Source organism: Ahaetulla prasina, chromosome 7 (genome assembly GCF_028640845.1).
Source record: "Ahaetulla prasina isolate Xishuangbanna chromosome 7, ASM2864084v1, whole genome shotgun sequence".
NCBI classification, from domain to species: domain Eukaryota; kingdom Metazoa; phylum Chordata; class Lepidosauria; order Squamata; family Colubridae; genus Ahaetulla; species Ahaetulla prasina.
In genome coordinates, this window is record NC_080545.1 from 63,010,256 (window position 1) to 63,031,008 (window position 20,753).

The 20,753-nt window shown below is 41.7% G+C and overlaps 1 protein-coding gene across 2 annotated transcripts in view; it reads left to right on the forward strand.

Annotated features, from left to right (window-relative positions):
- Positions 1–16,671, forward strand: part of LOC131202371 (solute carrier family 23 member 1-like) — a 31,924-nt gene extending 15,253 nt beyond the window's left edge. For both annotated transcript variants that reach the window (XM_058191297.1, XM_058191296.1), the window contains 9 exons: positions 3,528–3,687; positions 4,349–4,530; positions 6,069–6,189; positions 6,735–6,891; positions 7,628–7,881; positions 8,778–8,942; positions 11,825–11,933; positions 13,043–13,138; positions 16,259–16,671. In XM_058191297.1, the coding sequence (XP_058047280.1) occupies positions 3,528–3,687; positions 4,349–4,530; positions 6,069–6,189; positions 6,735–6,891; positions 7,628–7,881; positions 8,778–8,942; positions 11,825–11,933; positions 13,043–13,138; positions 16,259–16,506 (1,492 nt within the window). In that variant the 3' untranslated portion in view covers positions 16,507–16,671. The remainder of the gene's footprint in view (positions 1–3,527; positions 3,688–4,348; positions 4,531–6,068; positions 6,190–6,734; positions 6,892–7,627; positions 7,882–8,777; positions 8,943–11,824; positions 11,934–13,042; positions 13,139–16,258) is intronic.
- Positions 16,672–20,753: the final 4,082 nt, after the last annotated feature.

Sequence of the window (20,753 nt, forward strand, 5' to 3'; positions counted from 1 at the left end):
TTGCTAGGTATGCAAATTGCAAGGGGTCTAACAGCGGATCCGTGATGGTTTTCAGGTAGGAAAGCACTAGCCTTTCAAAGGTTTTCATGACTACAGATGTTAAAGCAACTGGTCTGTAGTCATTCAGTTCCTTGATGGTGGGCTTCTTCGGCACTGGGATGATGGTAGAGCGTTTGAAGCAAGAAGGAACATAACACATCTCTAGTGATTTATTGAAAATATGGGTGAAGATGGGGGCCAATTGGTCAGCACAGACTTTTAAGCAAGAAGGAGTTATCTTGTCTGGGCCTGGAGCTTTTCCTGGCTTTTGTCTGTGAAATAGGTCCTGCACTTCCTTTTCTGTGATCACTAGGGGTTGTGAACCCAATGAAATGGGGTCAGTTGTAGGAGGCTTGGCTGTTGTTGGTGTGTCTGAGATGGGGGTTGTGCAGATAGGTGGCTGTAGTTTCCTTTCAAACCTGCAGTAAAACTCATTCAGGTCATCTGCCAGTTGTTGATTACCTTCAGCCTGGGAAGGAGGTTTGCCATAGCCGGTGATATTTTTAAGAGTTTTCCACATGTTTGCTGGTTCATTTGCTGAAAACTGATTCTTTAGCTTTTCAGAGTAGCTTCTTTTTGCTGCTCTTATCTCCCTTGTTAGTGCATTTCTGGCCTGATTGTATAGCATTTTATCACCTTTTTTGTAGGCTTCCTCTTTGGAATGTCGTAGCTGCTTAAGTTTAGGTGTAAACCAAGGTTTGTTGTTACTGTGTATTCGCAAGTTCCTTGTAGGTACACATAGGTCTTCACAGAAGCTGACATATGATGTTACAGTATCTGTGAGTTCATCCAGGTCTGCAGAGGTAACTTTAAAAATATTCCAATCAGTGCAGTCAAAACATGCCTGTAGCTTTAATATTAGGCCCTATCCAACAAAATGCAGTTCAGTGGTGAGGAAAGTAAGATCCTGCACTTAGGCATGAAAAACCACACACACAGGTCCAGAATTGGCAGTACCTGGCTCAACAGTAGAACCTGTGTGAGAGGGAGAGATGTCCAAGTGGGTCACCGCTTAAGTATGAGCCAGCAGTGTGCGGCAGCTGCCAAAAAAGCCAATGCAGTCCTAGACTGCATCAGCAGGTAGATAGCATCAAGATCGTGAGAAGTGATAGTAACCCTTCTATACATTAGTAAGAAAAGTTACTAGTAAGGCTATACTTACTAGTACACTACTAGTATACTTGGATTACTGCATCCAGTTCTGATTACCATGATACAAAAAAGATGCTGAGATCCATTTTTTTCAGGGAAGAGCAACAAGGATGATAAGGGGTCTGGAGGCTAAACTACCGTATATACTCGAGTATAAGCCGAGTTTTTCAGCACGTTTTTTGTGCTGAAAAACGTCCCCTCGGCTTATACTCGAGTATATACGGCTTATACTCGAGTTTTTTTTTTCTTCTTTTTTTCACATTATACCGGATGGCGCAAACTTGGCGGGCTTTTGCATTAGCGCGGGGAAGCCCTGCCGGTGCAGTGAGAGGGCGGGGCGGGGGAGCCGCCAGCCTTCTCGGCTGAGGGAGGGAGGGTTTCCCCGACCGGTAGCTGCCTCATTTCCCACCCTCGGCTTATACTCGAGTCCCCAGTTTACCCCAGTTTTTTTGGGTAAAATTGGGGACCTCGGCTTATACTCGGATCGGCTTATATTCGAGTATATACGGTATATGATAAATGGCTAAGGGAACTACCGGTAGGAATGTTTAGCCTAACATAGAGAAGGCTTACATAATAGCCATGTTCCAATACTTTACAGGCTGTCATGGGGAAGAGGGGGTTGGTTTATTCTCCAAAGCACCTGAAGGCAGAACAAGAAGCAATGGCTTGGAAACTTGTCAGAGGGCGATTCAACCTGGAGCTAAGGAGAATTTTCCTGACAGAACAATTAGTCAGTGGAAGAGCTTGCCTCCTGGAGTTGCAAGTGCTGAAGGTTTTCAAGAAAAGATTGGTCAACCATTTGTCCTGGATGGAAAGGATTCCTGCCTTGGGCAGGGTATTGGACTAGAAGACTCCAAGGTTCCTTCCAACCCTATGATTCTGTCATTCTTTTCTAAAGCTAGCTTGAACATCTGACATTTCATTTTCCACATGGAAATCTAATTTGCACTGGATGAGCCTAAACATTATTTTCTAATATGTGAAATTAAGGATATTGTAATCATAGTTCACACACTCTGTTAAATGTTCCTTTTGTGTGTGTTGGCATATAGACTGTTTTTGTTTTTCTCCAGATTTGCTGGCATAGCTTAGTTTTACCTTTACTTATTACCTTTAAATATTTATTGATCTTTTTTCTGTTCCTCCTCGTATTTTCATAGGTATTTTAACAATTCCTGTAGCATTCAGTCTTGGTAATGATCAAAGACAGCCTAACTTTGCCAATTAGTGCTAGAGGTTCTTGTAAGTATAGAATATTCTCTAAGGCAGCTATTTTGGATGTTGACATCATTTAAAGGCCCAGTGGCACATTCTTCCTCAAGAGGCCATTTTTGCACTTGACCATTCTGGACAATTTCCTTCCAGTTTCCAACCTACCCCCTTGGGACAAAGGAAGAGGGTGAGGTGGAATGGATAGCTTGTCCAAGATTGGTTTCAGAGCTCCTGCTCAAAAAGCAAGTGGCAGTCATGGCTAGGAGCACTTTTGCAAAGCTTCTTGTTGTGCTTCAATTGCACCCATTCCTACACTGAGGGGCCCTACTCACATCACTTGTACTCCCATAGTTTCTCATTTGGACTACTGCAACATGCTGTGAAAGAGGCTGCCCGTGAAGAGCATTTGGAAACTTCAGTGGATACAGAATGCAATGGTAGGACATAAATGGGTGCCCCTCAGAAGCTTAGGAAATGCAGTGGTGTATAAGGTCAAGTGAAAAACCAATAAACTAATAAACTGATAAAGGAAGACAAACAGTATTGTCACATAACACCAATAATGGGAGGTTGCATTGGCAACTTATCTGATTCCAAGTGCATTTCAAGATCCTGGTTATTACCTATAAATCCTTACATGGCTTGAGGCCTGGTGTCTTCAAAAACTCTCTTTTCTAAATCTAAATTGATTATAACCACCCACTGCATGCAGAGTGCTGATTGAACTCCTATTGAGTTGTTTGATGGAAGGGGAACAGAATGGCAATTATACATAGGAATGCCCTTCACAGAACAGTTTGCTGTCAGAGGTAAGGGTAACCTATTGCTTTATGTTTATGATCTTCTAAAACAGGGGTCTCCAACCTTGGTAACTTTAAGACTTGTGGACTTCAACTCCCAGAGAGTTCAGCTCTGGGAGTTGAAGTCCGCAAGTCTTAAAGTTACCACGGTTGGAGACTTCTATTCTAAAAGACTGTCAAAACCTGGTTGTTCTAGCAAGCCTTTGGAAAACAGACTCATACTAAATTGTGTGAGTAAACTGCAGTGCCATCTAGTGTGTATACAAGTAGATGCTGTATTTTGTATGCATTGCTCCATTTCCATCTTCCTCCTCATTGCAGGCTACCTATTCTACAAGGAGGAACCTTTGCATTTTTAACACCTTCACTGGCCATGCTCAGTTTGCCCCTCTGGAAGTGCCCTGCTTGGACCAATAATGCCAGCATGGTGGATCCTACTTCCTCAAATTTCACTGAGTTATGGCAGGTTCGAATGAGAGAGGTAATCCACTGAGGATATTTGCATAAATGTATTATTTTGTGGAAATTTTTTGTTTTTGTGGTGCACTGACAAATCTGGGTAACTTCTCTTTCTTCAAAAGACAAGATAGTAGGAGAGGGATGTCACTTTGCCTTTCAAATAGCTTTTGATCAACTTCACGGAGATAAGATTTTCTTTTCTTTCAGGATGAGTTAACTCTTATTAATTTTTAGATTTCCTAAATGCTGTTGAGAATAGTAGCTAAATGTCCTCCAGAACAGCAGCCTGTCAAGTAAAAGTGACATGATGGTTGCCCTTCTCTTAAGTTTAAGAAGATCTATCATGGTCCCACAGAAATATTTATGGATCATGAACAAAGTGGAACTCACTGCTTCTACTTTGCGCTTTCTATCTAACTTTAATTTCTTTCAAATCAGAAACTTCATCAAAAAGGTATTTCCTTACTAGTATTTGTTAACCAATCAGAAGAAAAAATAATAAAAGCAATTAGTTTTCCTACTAAATATAAAGTATATGGCAAGTTTTCTAGGATTACTAAAATGACATCCAAGTCCATTAACCATTTCCTGATCAACTACCGCCAATCACATATCACTACTTGCAACTTAAATACAAAGATTTCCATTGGAATAAAAAGCATTTAACGCCTTTGTTGTTTCAGTTGCAGGGAGCAATTATGGTAGCATCTTGCTTCCAAATTTTTGTTGGCTTTTCGGGTCTCATTGGATTCCTGATGCGGTTCATCGGCCCTCTGACTATTGCTCCAACCATAACTTTGGTGGCACTGCCTCTCTTTAGGTCCGCAGGAAAAGATGCTGGAGAACACTGGGGGATAGCAGCCATGTAAGTTTTGTGTTCCTTTAATGACCAAAATGATGTCATGTAAACTGAGAATATAATGCTTTTTTCCCTTTTTCTTTTACGGATTAATTAAAAAAGAAACTTCTTAGCTCTTGCATGTTTATACAACTAATGTGCTAAATAAATGTGAGGTAGAATGTAGTCCAGAATTACAAGAAGGGAAGGGCTCTTTCACCAGGGAGCAAGGAGACAATAGCTTGGAATCTTTGATATACAGGAAAAGGGTGAAGGTGAAACCCCTTCCCCCCCACAACAGTTCACAGGGTATATAGCACAGCGGTGGGTTTCAATTTGTTTTACTACCAGTTCTGTAGGTGTGGCTTGGTGGGTGTGGCATAGCTTGGTGGGTGTGGCATAGCTTGGTGAGCATGGCTTGGTGGGCATGGCAGGGGAAGGATACTGTAAAATCCCCATTTCCTCCTGATCAGCTGGACTTGGGAGGCAGAGAATAGATGGGGGCGGGGCTAGTCAGAATTGTTACTACTGGTTCTCCAAATTACTCAAAATTTCCGCTACCAGTTCTCCAGAACTGGTCAGAACCTGATGAAACCCACCTCTGATATAGCAGTGTTGTCGAACATTTTGGCATCGAGTGCCGAAACGGGAGTATGCTCATGTGTGTGTGCCAGAAACCAGAAGAGCAGCCGCCCAGAGTGCATGTGCGTGCCAGTTTCCGGCGTGCGCATGCGCTCCAGACATTTGGTCTTTGCGTGTGCATGAGCACCAGAAACTGGAAGACCAGGTGGCCAGAGTGCATGCGTGTGCTGTAAACTGGAAGAGCAGCTGCCCGGCATGCGCAGGCGTACCAGGTGGCTGCTCTTCTGGTTTCTGGCACTCCTGTGCACATGAAGACCAGTTGGCCGGTGTGCCGGAACCTGGAAGAACAACAAGCAATGGCTTGCATACTCAGAGAGATGGCTCTGTGTGCCACTTCCAGCATGCGTGCCATAGGTTCACCATCACGAGTGTATAGAATACTTTATTTAGGCAAGTGTGATTAAACACACAAGGAATTTGTCTCCAGTGCAGATTGTTATTATGGATAAATGCTTTAGTCTGGTTAGATCAGTGGAACCAAGGAACGAAGACTGACAGGAGGAGTTGCTTCAGAATAGTTTCTTTTTTGTTGCTCTCCTATAGACAGGAATCTTGCCGATCTAAAGCATTATCTGCAATAAACATTAGATATGTGGTCTAATATGGTGGGGAGGGTATGACTTTGCCCTTTTCTTGCATAGCAATAATTTCAAGCTATGTTGTCTCTTTACTCCCTGGGAAAGATCCCCCCACCTCCTTTGACTCTGGACTATATTCCATCATATTGTGCATATTGCGAGAAACATGAACTAAATAAAGAAAGTCCGTTGGGTAGACAACGGATGTTCTGTTTTCAACTATTTGATACATTAATATTTGCAAACTTCAGCAATGAAATTATTAACTGTAAAGGTGTTACATTAATTTCTGAATCAGAATGTTATTAATGGAAACCTTTTTTCTCTTTTTTTTAATCACTTTAGAACGATTTTCTTCATAGTTTTATTCTCTCAGTATCTGAAAAATGTGCCTGTTCCACTACCATCTTACAAAAAAAGCAAAAAATGCCATTTCTCCAAGATCTACCTCTTCCAGATCTTTCCAGTGAGTAAACTCTAATGATATTTGAGTAATCAAGTACATCGCAGAGCTAAAGAAGCTTCTTGGATGAGAAGTGAAATGTCTTCAAAGAAAAAGCAGAAAATCCAGCTGCCTTTTGAAGAAGCATCTTTGGGACAATTTCAGTGGCTTTACTGTAAATCCTTATGATTTATATTGATATATTGATCATCAATTGTGTTGTAAATGTTGTACCTTGATGAACGTATCTTTTCTTTTATGTACACTGAGAGCATATGCACCAAGACAAATTCCTTGTGTGTCCAATCACACTTGGCCAATAAAAATTCTATTCTATTCTAAATTCGACATAACTTAAAGGAATAAATGAGAAGAATTATATGTGATAATTACATATTTTAATGCACCCCTGAAGTGTAATATGTGCCTTTATGTACTTTTCATAGAACTTCCTGCTTTGAAGTCTGAGTTACCTGCTAACAGATAAAGATTCTTTTATTACCTCTCACAATTACATGGCTATTACGTTTTGTACTAACAAAGATTCCTTGTCATTTGTAACTACATAGGTGCTGTTTGGTCTCACAATTACGTGGCTATTATGCTTTGTACTGACCATCACCAACGTTCTCCCTTCAGATACAAGAGCTTATGGTTATTTAGCTCGGACTGACAGCAAAGGTGATGTCATAAGCAAGGCACCCTGGTTTCGATTTCCTTACCCAGGTATTCTTATGCTGATGCTCTTTCCTGTTTAGCATAGCAAAAAAAAAAAAAGGGAGAAATTCTCACTTTCTTCTATGCAAAAATGTGTTTATGTTGTGGCCCATTAGATCTGGAGCTTCCCATTTTATCCAATTTCTTCATCACTTATGTCCAAGCTGTTTGGCCTTTTTAAAAGTCTGAATTCCTTGGGAGTAATTTTTGATCGGTACTACTTACTATAAGTAAGCATCCTGAACCATGAAAAATCCCAGTGTAGAAGCAAATAAAAAACAAAGAGACTCCACCACTTTTCTAATATCTTTCTGGATCTGCCTTTGCTTTGGGCGTTCAAAAATATGATTGTGATGATGTATAGAGTTTTCCCAAAAAGTATTTAGATAAACTGTTGGAACAATCTCTTATCTTTTTATTTAAATGCAAGAACATACATGAGACTAGGGTATAATACTGATATAAGATTTTACAAGACATTTACAAGGAGTTGTTAACATTACATCAGTGGTGGGATTCAAACAATTTAACAATCGGTTCTCTGCCCTAATGATTTCTTCCAATAACCAGTTCACCAAATTGCTCAGAAAGTTAACAACCGGTTCTTCCGAAGTGGTGCGAACTGGCTGAATCCCACCACTGCATTACATGCTTTTAGGTTTCCTGAATTTTGCAAATCAAAAACTGCAGGTAAATTTACCAGTTTCAGATCTTCAATTTTAGCAAGCCTGTTTCTTCTATTTAGGCCAGTGGGGAGTGCCCACGATTAGTTTGGCTGGTGTATTTGGCATCATAGCTGGAGTGATCTCCTCCATGGTGGAGTCAGTGGGAGATTACTATGCCTGTGCTCGTTTGTCTGGTGCTCCACCCCCTCCCAAGCACGCAATCAATCGTGGAATTGGAGTAGAAGGGATTGGCTGCCTTCTGGCTGGAGCCTGGGGAACAGGAAATGGTACCACTTCCTACAGTGAAAATGTTGGAGCTTTGGGAATCACTCGGGTAAGACTGATTCTGAATGATCAAAACCAAAAATGGCCATGTGTGATTAGGAATAATTGAAGAAAAGCCTGTGCATCTTCTGCTTTGGAGATAACCTGGGGGCATGTTTAGGATGCATATGAAGGCATTGACCTTTTTGTATCTGATCTGAGACCACAATTTAAATTCTTCTGGTTTTGCACGCTGCAAGGAAGGTCACTACAAAGGGAATCCTGAGTTTTATAAACTCAGAAACCAACAACGCCATTTTGGTATAGTTTCAACTAAAATATATGCATCATATTTATGTGGACACCTATTTCACAAGAGCATGATTCTGGCTGACACGCAACAGTTGTGGATGAAAGTGGGTGCTTCTTCAGCCTTTTAAAAATAGCAACTGATTGCAAACATGCCCTTCTGCTCTCCTTTATTCAAAGCACACCACAGAGTTTGATAAGCTTCCAGATTTTAAAAATAACAAACACTAGGTGAAGGGTTTTAGACATTCTCTGAGCAAGCTGGAGCTTTAAATTGATATTAGCACTCAGAGGATTTACTTTCCATTTTTTAATAAATTGCAATAACATTTCAGTATTCCTAGTTATATTATATCTTTACATATTAATGATAACTATAGCATATTATATTTTAGAAGTGCATTGTATTGTTCTCTTTTACAAAAATAGCATTATTTGGTACGTTTTACAATAACTATTCAAAACTATTTTAAAGGGACACATTTAGCTTAATAATTGTTAAATGGAAGTCCTATGACATACTATTAGGTAAAGGACATTTGACACAACTAAAGAATCTTGAAATTTTACTTCTAATCCTATCAAAGTTGACAATTGTCATAGATCAGGTTTCTCCTCTTTTTGTTGCTTGTAATTACTTTCTCTCTCTCTCCACAGGTAGGTAGTAGAATGGTCATTGTAGCTGGGGGCCTTGTTCTGCTTTTGACGGGTATGTTTGGCAAAGTTGGGGCTGTGTTTGCCAGCATTCCAACACCCATCATCGGAGGAATGTTTCTTGTGATGTTTGGTATCATCACGGCTGTGGGGGTTTCTAATTTACAGGTAAGTGGATTTTTCTCTAGGATAATTTTGCATGGATAAGCCAGAGCCATGGGCAAATTTCTTGTAGGATGATTTACCAATTGAGGTGTGCTGAATATCATTTGGTATTTCCTTGTGCCAAATTAAAAGGATGATCTCCACCAATATTCAGTTTGTTAATATGTTCAATTGACTCTTTTTGTTATGTTTTATGTGCTTTTATAAGACCATGCTATTCTAGTTGTACTGACTTGTAGGAATCTTGTATTGAGAATCTACCCACCTATAAGAATTTAGTCCAATTTATTTGTTGAATTTAGATACTAGACTCTCGTTCAGAATGATTATGGACAGTATGAAATTAGAAAACATAAAATCCATATAAAAATACAATATAGCAATAAAAGAGGCAGGTTAAACAAGAATAAAATAAGTTAGAAATTAAAAGGAGGGGACAGGGCCATCAAACCTTAAGACCCTCAAGGTTGCATGCTGCTCAGTGAGTCCCAAGCAAATTGGCAGTCAAGTCCTTAGATTTCTTCAAGAGGCTGGGGGCAGGGGCTGCTTCACCTCTGGAGGAAAGATATTCCATAGGGCAAGGACAATGGCAAAGAATGCCCTCTTCCTGGACCCCACCAGTCAAAATTCTTTAACTGATGGATCTGTAAAATATCATTCCACCTGACCAGGTGAGATGCGCTGAGGTGTTGGAGATGTAGGTAACCTGGCCCTATGCCATATAGGGCTTTAAAAACAATAACCAGCACTTTGAACTGACCTGGAAGCAAAACCTGAATGGAATTGGACCCAGAAAAAAGTGTTTATTGTAATATACATACAATTTGATTGACACCAAGCTGACAGGAATAGCCAACACTCCAGAAGATAGGCTCAAGATACAGAAGGATCTTGACAGACTTGAACATTGGGCACTAATTAACAAAATGAAATTCAACAGTGAAAAAAGTAAGGTTCTACATTTAGGCAAAAAAAACAAAATGCACAGGTACCGTATATGTGGTACCTTGCTCAATAGTAGTAACTGTGAGAGGGATCTTGGAGTCCTAGTGGACAACCGTTTAGATATGAGCCAGCAGTGTGCAGCAGCTGCCAAAAAAGCCAACATAGTTCTGGGCTGCATAAACAGAGGGATAGAATCAAGATCACGTGAAGTGTTAATATCACTTTATAATGCCTTGGTAAGGCCACACTTGGAATATTGCATCCAGTTTTGGTCGCCACAATGTAAAAAAGATGTTGAGACTCTAGAAAGAGTGCAGAGAAGAGCAACAAAGATGATCAGGGGACTGGAGGCTAAAACATATGAAGAACGGTTGCAGGAATTTGGTATGTCTAGTTTAATGAAAAGAAGGACTAGGGGAGACATGAAAGCAGTGTTCCAATATCTCAGGGGTTGCCACAAAGAAAAGGGAGTCAAACTATTCTCCAAAGCACCTGAGGGTAGAACAAGAAGCAATGGGTGGAAACTAATCAAGGAGAGAAGCAACTTAGAACTAAGGAGAAATTTCCTGACAGTTAGAACAATCAATAAGTGGAACAACTTGCCTGCAGAAGTTGTGAATGCTCCAACACTGGAAATTTTTAAGAAAATGTTGGATAGCCACTTGTCTGAAATTGTGTAGAGTTTCGTGCCTGGGCAGGGGGTTGGACTAGAAGACCTCCAAGGTCCCTTCCAACTCTGTTATTATGTTATGTCCTGATTAATTTACGTGTATTGACATCCATTTTTTTGCATTGAGTATTTTATTCCTTTAGTTGTCTTAGAAAGCATCATTAGAATTAGTTCTTCTCCAAAGCTACTCACTCCTACCATCCTTCCTGTCTGAAGGTCTTCTCTCCCCAAAAAACCCCATTAACCCTTCCCTTTTACTATCCTATTGTGGGACTATCAACTACTTCTCTTCTTCAGTCTTTCCTATGAAGCCTTTACTTTAGCTTCCAAAGTCTCATGTCCTGTCATAACCCAATTTATTTACTATATTTTAAACATATGCTTTACTATAACAGTAGAAGAGAATATTTACAATATATGCCTCATTTACAATATATGCTTTACTAAGGCCTATGTTGCTTCTCTTCTTTACTTCTGTCTCTCCTGGCTCTTGTTTCCCCAGTGATGGATTTAAAATCTATGTTCTTGGGCTTAGGAACTTGTCCTGTTGCACTCTGAGTATGTAAAGTTAAGCAAAAGTGTCCTTGAATTGAATTAGACTCCAGGAAACAGCATTCATGCAATTTTTTCTTGGCAGCATTGTGGAACTGATTTGCTACTACAGCGAGTCCTCAACTAAACACCATTCTTTTAGTGACTATTTGAAGTTACAACAGCTGTGAAAAAGGTGATTTATGACCTTGTGTCACACTCATGACTGTTGCAGCATCCCCATAGTCACATGACCAAAATTCAGATGCTTGGCAACTGACAAGTATTTATGATGATTGCAGTGTCCTTGGGTCATATGATCACCTTCTGTGACTTTCTGATAAGCAAAGTCAATGGGGAAGCCAGATTTACTTAACAACCGTATTACTAACTTAATAACTGTTGTGAATCACTTAACAACTATGGCAAGAAAGATCGGAAAATGTGCAATACTCATTTAACAACCATCTTACTTAGTAATTTTGGTCTCAATTGTAAGTCGAGGACTACCTGTATCTTTTTCAAGAAGACTTCTCAATCTAGTCAACAACCTAGGAATTTCCAGCAGGTTCACCTTCTTTGTATCAGTCAATGCTAACCCTGATTAATACTGGGAGAATTAAAGTTTGGCTAGGTAAGGCTCAGAGTACCTAGTATGATATAATAATGCTGATCTGTTTGTATGTAAAATCATTGGCTTACGTTAATATATTTTCTTTCAATGATACCTCTTGGGCAGTACACAGACATGAATTCTTCCAGAAACATATTCATCTTTGGATTTTCTATATTTGCTGGCTTGACTGTTCCGCACTGGGTGGAGAACAATGCAGAAAAACTAAAAACAGGTACATAGGATTACAGCTTTGATTGTTGCCTTTTATCTGAAGTAAGGTTTAAGTCAGAGCAATAATTAGAAGTATAACAAAAATGGGGAGGTATTATCGTATATTAGTCTTCTACACTATAGGATTCTTACTCTTACTCTACTCTTACTCTACCCTCTGCTTGTCTATTTATTCTAAAAGATATTTTGGATATGCAAAAATATTGTTACATGTGGCTTATATAATGAGAAGAATATGACTGCAAATGCTGTGATTTAGTTCAGAAGTGAGGAGGCTATTACTAATATTGTAAATCCCAGCTAGTGTAGTTAAATATGAGGAATATTAAGTGATACTATCAACATCTAATGTAGTTTAAGGTTTTCCAGCTCTGATTTATTGACCCTTTATTTATTTATTCTATTGTATGATATTACTCAACTTTCTTTGGGAAATATATTCACACAAATCTATATTTGAGTTGCCAGTATGTATCAGATCTGAAATTTGGCTCCAGTGAATTCAAGTTGCAAAACTACAGCTACAATTGAACCTTCGTGACAACAATTTGGGCAATTTACTGAGTACTATAATTAGATTGTTGCACATATCTTGTATAATACAGCAGTCTAAAGCGTTGCTCAGACTTGGATGATTTCCTGTTAGATTAATCTAGTAGATCATTAACATAAAAAGGATGTATTGAAGGACTGAATCAACAACCTCAACTGGTTGAAGCATAGCAATCAAATTACCAGTTGCTGGATGAGAGTTAATTAAGGAATTGGAGTACTGAAAATTGAGTCCTTCAGAAAGTGTCCCAGTCACGATGCTAAAGTCATTGATGTGAAATTGCAAAACTGAATCCTATACTCTTATATTCCTTGTTTGTTTATCACAGGAGTACATTTATGCAGTAATTTGGGAAGTATTCATACCAGGGTTTCTATGTAGAAGATAGAAACAAAATGAAAATTCTACATGGATTACAAATGTTTTTAGTGCAAAGTAAATGTCATGGCCTAATTATTAAAAGAAAAAAGAACATTTCAAATGACTCACCTTTCTTCCCTTGGGAAAGGATTAGGCAGTTGTGATTTGCTCTGATACGCAATGGATTCTCTTTCTAGGAACTGTACAGCTAGACCAAGTGATCCAGGTGCTGCTAACTACTGGCATGTTTGTTGGCGGATTCCTGGGCTTTTTTCTTGATAACACTATTCCAGGTAATTATTGATCATGGTTCCTCTTCCTTGAATTTATGATAGCATTTATGGTTGTAGTGCAGCAGTAAGAGTAAAGGCTACACTTGCATTTTGAGAATTTGTCTATGGATACAAAAGTTCTTACTTCAGGGCTACCTAGTGATCCTTGAGAGCCTCAGTGATACTCCAATGACCCTTGTAAAAGTTGCCAAGAGATTATGATGTTTAGATGGATGTGGGAGAAGTAATAAAAAAGTAAGCAATGATCAAATATTAATTTAGTTATTTTATTTTATTTAAAAGATTTATATGGCCACTTGCTTTAAAAAACAACAAAGCTTAATTAAAATTTTATTTAATTATAAGTAAAGTCAGAGAAATTTGCAGAATTTAATTTTGTGTTAAATGCTTAGTTTTGGAACTGGCTAGATTCCCATTGGCAGGAACAATACAAAACATTTTCCAGAAGCAGTTCAGTACTAGCTGACATAAAAATAGAAAACCATTTATACTTTTCTAATTGCTGCCCCTGAAGATAGGAGTGAGATGCTACCTAGCTGTGTCAGAACTTGGTGCAAAGTAAATGATATAATCACATTCATGCATACACCCTGAGCACAGAGTCAGCGCCTATAGAATATTCATGCCAATTCCTTAGGAAAGAATCATGTGTTTTGGCCTTACCCACTTGGTAAAACCACTTAGCCTTCTTGGTGTGGTCGCCTGAGGAATGCAGGAATGTTGCGCTGTTGAGTGGGATCACAGACATTTCTATTTAGAACTGGTCTTGTGGATTTGTGCATGTCTGATGTTACATATTTTGGAAAGAAAGAATGTAAGAAACATATTTCTGTCACTTACAATCTTGTTATCACTGGTCAAGTACATTGTGGGAAATATTTATTGTAATCTTCTCATCCACCACGTGTTTACTGGACCCGTGCCCCTCCTGGCTGGTGCTGGCCACTCAGGAGGTGACACGAGGCTGGCTCCAGGGGATCACGAGTGCTTCCTTGTTGGAGGGAGTCTTTCCGGCCGCCTTGAAAGAGGCGGTGGTGAGGCCCCTCCTCAAGAAGCCTTCCCTGGACCCGGCTGTTTTAGGTAATTATCGTCCGGTCTCCAACCTTCGCTTCGCGGCGAAGGTTGTAGAGAGTATGGTGGCATATCAGTTTCCCCTGCACCTGGAGGAAACTGTCTATCTGGACCCGTTCCAGTCCGGCTTCCGACCCGGTTACAGCACTGAGACGGCTTTGGTCGCGTTGGTGGATGATCTCTGGAGGGCCAGGGATAGGGGTTATTCCTCTGCCCTGGTCCTATTAGACCTCTCAGCGGCTTTTGATACCATCGACCATGGTATCCTGCTGCGCCGGTTGGAGGGATTGGGAGTGGGAGGCACCGTTTATCGGTGGTTCTCCTCCTATCTCTCCGACCGGTCGCAGACGGTGTTGACGGGGGGGCAGAGGTCGACCCCGCGGCGCCTCACTTGTGGGGTGCCGCAGGGGTCGATTCTCTCGCCCCTTCTGTTCAACATCTATATGAAGCCGCTGGGTGAGATCATCAGTGGCTTCGGTGTGAGGTACCAGCTGTACCCTGATGACACCCAGCTGTACTTTTCCACACCAATGTGGAATGAAGGATGACACCCAGCTGTACTTTTCCACACCAATGAAGCTATCGAAGTGCTGTCCCGGTGTTTGGAAGCCGTACGGGTCTGGATGGGGAGAAACAGGCTCAAGCTCAATCCCTCCAAGATGGAGTGGCTGTGGATGCCGGCATCCCGGTACAGTCAGCTGAGTCCGCGGCTGACTGTCGGGAGCGAGTCATTGGCCCCGATGGAGAGGGTGCGCAATTTGGGCGTTCTCCTGGATGCACGGCTGTCTTTTGAAGACCATTTGACGGCCGTCTCCAGGAGAGCTTTCCACCAGGTTCGCCTGGTGCGCCAGTTGCGCCCCTTTCTAGACCGGGATGCCTTGTGCACAGTCACTCACGCCCTTGTGACGTCTCGTCTGGACTACTGCAATGCTCTCTACATGGGGCTCCCCTTGAAGGGCATCCGGAGGCTGCAGTTGGTCCAGAATGCAGCTGCGCGGGTGATAGAGGGAGCCCCTCGTGGCTCCCAAGTGACACCTATCCTGCGAGGCTGCACTGGCTACCTGTGGCCTTCCGGTGCGCTTCAAGGTGTTGGTGAACGACTTTAAAGCGCCCATGGCATAGGGCCGGGTTACTTACGGGACCGCCTGCTGCTACCGAATACCTCTCACCGACCGTGCGCTCTCACAGAGAGGGACTCCTCGGGTGCCGCCGGCGCGACAGTGTCGTCTGGCGACACCCAGGGAAGGGCCTTCTGTGGGGGCTCCGCCTCTGGAACGAACTCCCCAGGACTTCGCCAACTTCCGGACCTCCGAACCTTTCGCCGCGAGCTTAAAACTTACTTATTTATCTGCGCTGGACTGGGTTAGTTTTTTAAGTTATGGGTTTTTTAATGGGTTTTATCTCCAAATTTTAATTGTGGCCAATTTAAATAAGTTTTTTAATTGTATTTTAATTGTATTTATAGTGTATTGTGTATTTTTACTTGGCTGTGAACCGCCCTGAGTCCTTCGGGAGAAGGGCGGTATACAAATTTAAATAATAAATAAATAAATAAATAAATCCTGAAGGAAAGGTGGTCCTGCAGCTGTTAGATGTTGCACGCTCTCCCCTCCACCCCCATACTGGAAGCCAAAAGCATAATCAGATGCTTTTGCATAGAAGCTCCCTTCCTAACTGTAATAGCATGTGGTCAGCTAGTTGAAGGAGTGCCAGATAATCTATCATGTTGGAGAAAAGTGGTGCGAGTTATTTCTTTCCTCAAAGCAATACTGTGTGTATCCTAAATTAGCTGAATAGTGGGGAGCAGAAACTATTGTACTGAGGAGAAAGAGTACAAGGAAAATTCCTTCTGCCACAGAATTGGGATGGGTAGATGGTCAAATTTTCTGTCTACTTTCCCTGACCTTTTGTGTGGACTTTTCCAAAATCACACGTTTTGATACTAGTAATTCTGATACTAGTACTGGTATTTACAGCAAATAGCTTCCTAACCATAATATAACTTAGTTGAGGGGCCTTGCTATTCACCATCTTACTTCCGTTTTGCAGGAAGCCAAGAAGAACGAGGACTCCTCACTTGGAGAAAAGATTATAATGAAGAGTCTGATGGTGCTGTGAATAACCTGCACATATATGATCTTCCATTTGGAATAGGTTCCAAGTTCTGTGTTACTAAATGGTTTAAATATCTTCCAATGTGCCCTAAGCAGCTGGATACCCGAGGCGCAAAGGAACAGAAGAGCAACAAAGTTGATTTTGATAGGAACTCTGATAATGATATTAACACAAAGGTTTAAATCCGCACCAGAAAGGTGGGAGGAAAACCCGGTTTCCTAAGCTTCTGAAAAATCATCTTCCTTTTTGTGGGTTTTGTAGCCCTTGAGTTGTGTGTGGCTCAAGACTAATGTCCAAAAAACAGTTTCACTATTTCCTCTCCCGCCCACCCCCTGCCCCCGACTGCCTATTCAGAATCCTGAATGTCAATTTCTTTACAGCATCATTTCAGAAAATCATTTAGTTTAACAATAAAGGTTAAAAAAAGAGAAGAAAGTTAAGGAGTGGAAAGTACAGGTGTGGGTCATAAGAAATAATTTTCTTTTCCATGATGGAAAACTGTTGCCCAGAAAATCTTGGAAAGATGGTGTAACCGGAAGATGCAACTGGAACAATCTTGAACTAAACACACTGAAAATGTGATAGATTTTAGGAGAAACCCTCCTATTCTACCACCTCTTACAATACTAGACAACACAGTATCAGCAATGGAGACGAAGGTTTCTAGGTTCTATCTTATCTCAAGATTTAAAATGGACACCTAACATAAAAAAATGTAATCAAAAAAGCACGAAGAATGTTCTTTCTGCACCAACTCAGAAAGCTCAAACTGCCCAAGGAGCTGCTGATCCAGTTCTACAGAGGAATTTTTGAGTCTGTCATCTGCACCTCTATAACTGTCTGGTTTGGCTCTGCAAACAAGACAGACACAGACTTCAATGGATAATTAGAACTGCGGAAAAAGCAATTGCTACCAACCTGCCTTCCATTGAGGACTTGTATACTGCACAAGTCAAAAAGAGGGCTGAGAAAATATCTACAGACTCCTCACATCCTGGACATAAATTGTTTCAACTTCTACTCCAGTGACGGCTAAACTTTTCAGCACTCAGTTCCGAAACTGGAATGTGTGTACCAGAGTGCCGGAGCTCCAGAACCTGAAAGAGAGCAGCTGGCTGGTGCAAATGTGCGTGGCAGCCAGGTGCTCATCTGGGTTCCATTGCGTGCATGTGCATGACAGCGGGTCTGGTGTGCATGGGCACTGGCCAGCTGCTCTCTTCCGGGTTCTGGCGCACGCATGTGCACCAGACAGCTGGTCTTCATGCTAGCTGGCAGGTGCACATGTGCATGCCAGAACTCAGAACAGAGTTGCTGGCTGGTGCACATATCCAGAGAGAGGGCTTTGCACACCAGAACAACCAGACACAAGGACAGTTTTTTCCCAAATACCATCTCTGCTAAACAACTAATTCCCACAATACTGTCAAACTATTTACTAAGACTGTATTAATATTATTTTTCTCATCCTTCCTATTACCTATCTCCTTCCACTTATGACTATAACCATGTTGCTTGTATTTTTACGATTTATATGGTTCTGTTTGTTTCCTAGTATGATTTGATTGCTTATTAGTAAACTATGACTATCACTAAGTATTGTATCTTATGATTTTTGATGAATGTATTTTTTCTTTTTTCCTTCTATTTACACTGAGAGCATATGCACCAAAGACAAATTCCTTGTGTGTCCAATCACTTGGCCAATAAAGAATTCTATTCTATTCTATTCTATTCTATTCTATTCTATTCTATTCTATTCTATTCTATTCTATTCTATTCTATTCTATTCTATTCCTATTCCTATTCCTATTCCTATTCCTATCCCTAAAGCATCAGGCTCAGGTTTCAATAAATACAGCCTCAAACGTTATCTCAGCTGAACTTATTGGATACAATTGATCAACCCCTAAATTTGCATGCTTTGGACTTTTGGTGTCCCCTTATTTTTTTAATCATCAGAATGGTTAAGTTTATAAAACCTCTGTAGGGTAGTAAACTTTGGTTTCCAGCAAAAATGTAAGTCATCACATCATCACAGGAAGCTGCAAATGGCCATAAATCAGGGCCAGTTTTCAGGCACCCAAAATGCATCCATGTGATTGTGGGGGGTGGGGATGGGATGGCCATCAGAATTTTGAATCTGGGTCATATGTACCTTTTGGGTCTGTGTGTGTCCCTTGTAATGTCAAACATTTGCTAAGTGACCAGTCATATGTTGAGGACTATCTGTACTTTATCCAGATAAATATATGTTTGTATAATGTTGTGCCTTATTTTAAACTGCTCCCAAAGAAAAATATCAGTAATGTGACATGCATGAGGAAGTTCTTTTGACCATTCCCTTGGGGATAGGCCATTTTGGTTTACTAATAAGCCCTGTTTCATGCTGACAGTTATTTCCTATGTTCTGATTTTGGGAGGATTTGTGCTGATGACTTGTTCGTGATTGCATCGTATCACATTTAGGGTTTGCATTGCAAATCAATATTTTCTAAAATTCTGACAAAAGGGATTTTGATCTGATTAATCATAGGGCATTATAGAAGGGCCAAATCAGGTCCTTTCTGCCCATTTCAGTTTCCTGCTATATGGTTAAGTGTGTCTAATCACATATGGCCAAATAAAATATTCTATTTCTATGTTGTATTTCCTATTTTTCAGACCTGTATGTGCACTCTTCTGTCTTCATTTCAGATTTAACACTGGTTTTATACTTTGAGTATTATTACTCTGAATTAAACAAAGGATAAGTTACATACACTACTTCTTAACCTAGCAATTGCATCCTTCTTTCTCTCCATGGTTATTAGGAAATATGAATGGAAGCCTTCAAACTCTGCTTCTCATCATAGCTCTCGCATATATATCTGAATAGGTTGCATGGATATTTGGTATAAATCAAGGTAGCTAGACACCTGCACAAGAGTTGTTGTATCCCTTTCATGATTAACAACATTGGAATGAAGCCTAAAATCCTATTAGCTCACTTTTATAGAATCCCATGAGTCTTTTGAATCCAGAGTTTAGAGCTGCATGGGGTTATTGCAAAAGAAAATCTTTTGTTTGTTTTTTAAAACTATGAGCAATTATAAACATATAAGAAGCTCTTCTATTCACCATGATGGTATCAGAGGGTGCGAATCCCTCTTTGTGAGATGGGGTCATAGATGTCAGATGGGCTTGCTGGTCGCGTACCTGGCTCCTTGCTACGTGACAGCTGCCCTGCCCGAGCTCCTGGAGGTGCTTGCTGGGGTGGCAGTTGAGACCCCCAGACTTTTAGTCGTGGGGGACTTTAACTTGCCATCGTCCGGCTCGTCATCGACGGTAGCTCGGGAGTTCATGGCTTCCATGACGGCCTTGGACCTGACCCAAGTAGTTGATGGCCCTACTCACGTTGGGGGTGGCACTCTGGACTTGATTTTTGTCTCTGGTCAGTGGTTGAGGTTGAGAGATCTGGACTTAAAGGAAATAGTCATTGAACCTTTGTCATGGTCAGATCACTCTCTTCGTCTGGCCTTCCTCACCCCCATCCACCACCGCAGGGAGACGGAGCCGACACGTTGGTTCCGCCCCAGGCGCCTGATGGACCCGGAGGGGTTCCGGACGGAGCTTGGGCCATTTCCTGAGGGTCTGGCACACGGCTCGGCTGAGGAACTTGTTGCGGCCTGGGAACGGGCCGCGCGGGGCCTTAGACCGGTCGTGCCTTTGCGGCCTCTGACCCAGCGCAGGTCCCAACCAGCCCCTTGGTTCTCCGAGGAGCTGAGAGGGATGAAGCGCCGGAGAAGACGCCTAGAGAGTTCCTGGAGGTCTAGCCGTTCAGAAGCTGATCGGACACTAGTGAAGTCCTATACTAGGGCTTACCTAGTGGCAATGAGGGAAGCGAGGCGTACCTACGCCTCCTCCCTCATTGCATCGGCAGATAACCGCCCAGCCACCCTGTTTGGTGACCCGCCTCCTCCTACATCAGGGGAGCGGGATGACCCGCTGCAGGACGTGCTGAGGAGTTTAACGGTTATCTATACGATAAAATCGCTCAGCTTCGGGATGGTTTGGACCAAGATTGCGGTGATACGGGTGAGACGGCTGAGGCGGTCTTGGTGACATTGTATGGGATGAGTTTGACCCTGTCGCCCCGAGGACATGGACAGGTTGTTGGGGAGGCTGAATGCCACCACATGTTTACTGGACCCGTGCCCCTCCTGGTTGGTGCTGGCCACGCAGGAGGTGACACGAGGCTGGCTCCAGGCGATTACGAGCGCTTCTTTGGTGGAGGGAGTCTTCCGCCGCCTTGAAAGAGGCGGTGGTGAGGCCCTCCTCAAGAAGCCTTCCTGACCCGCTGTTTTAGGTAATTATCGTCGTCTCCAACCCGCTTGGCGAAGGTTGTAGAGAGTATGGTGGCATATCAGTTTCCTTGCACCTGGATGAAACT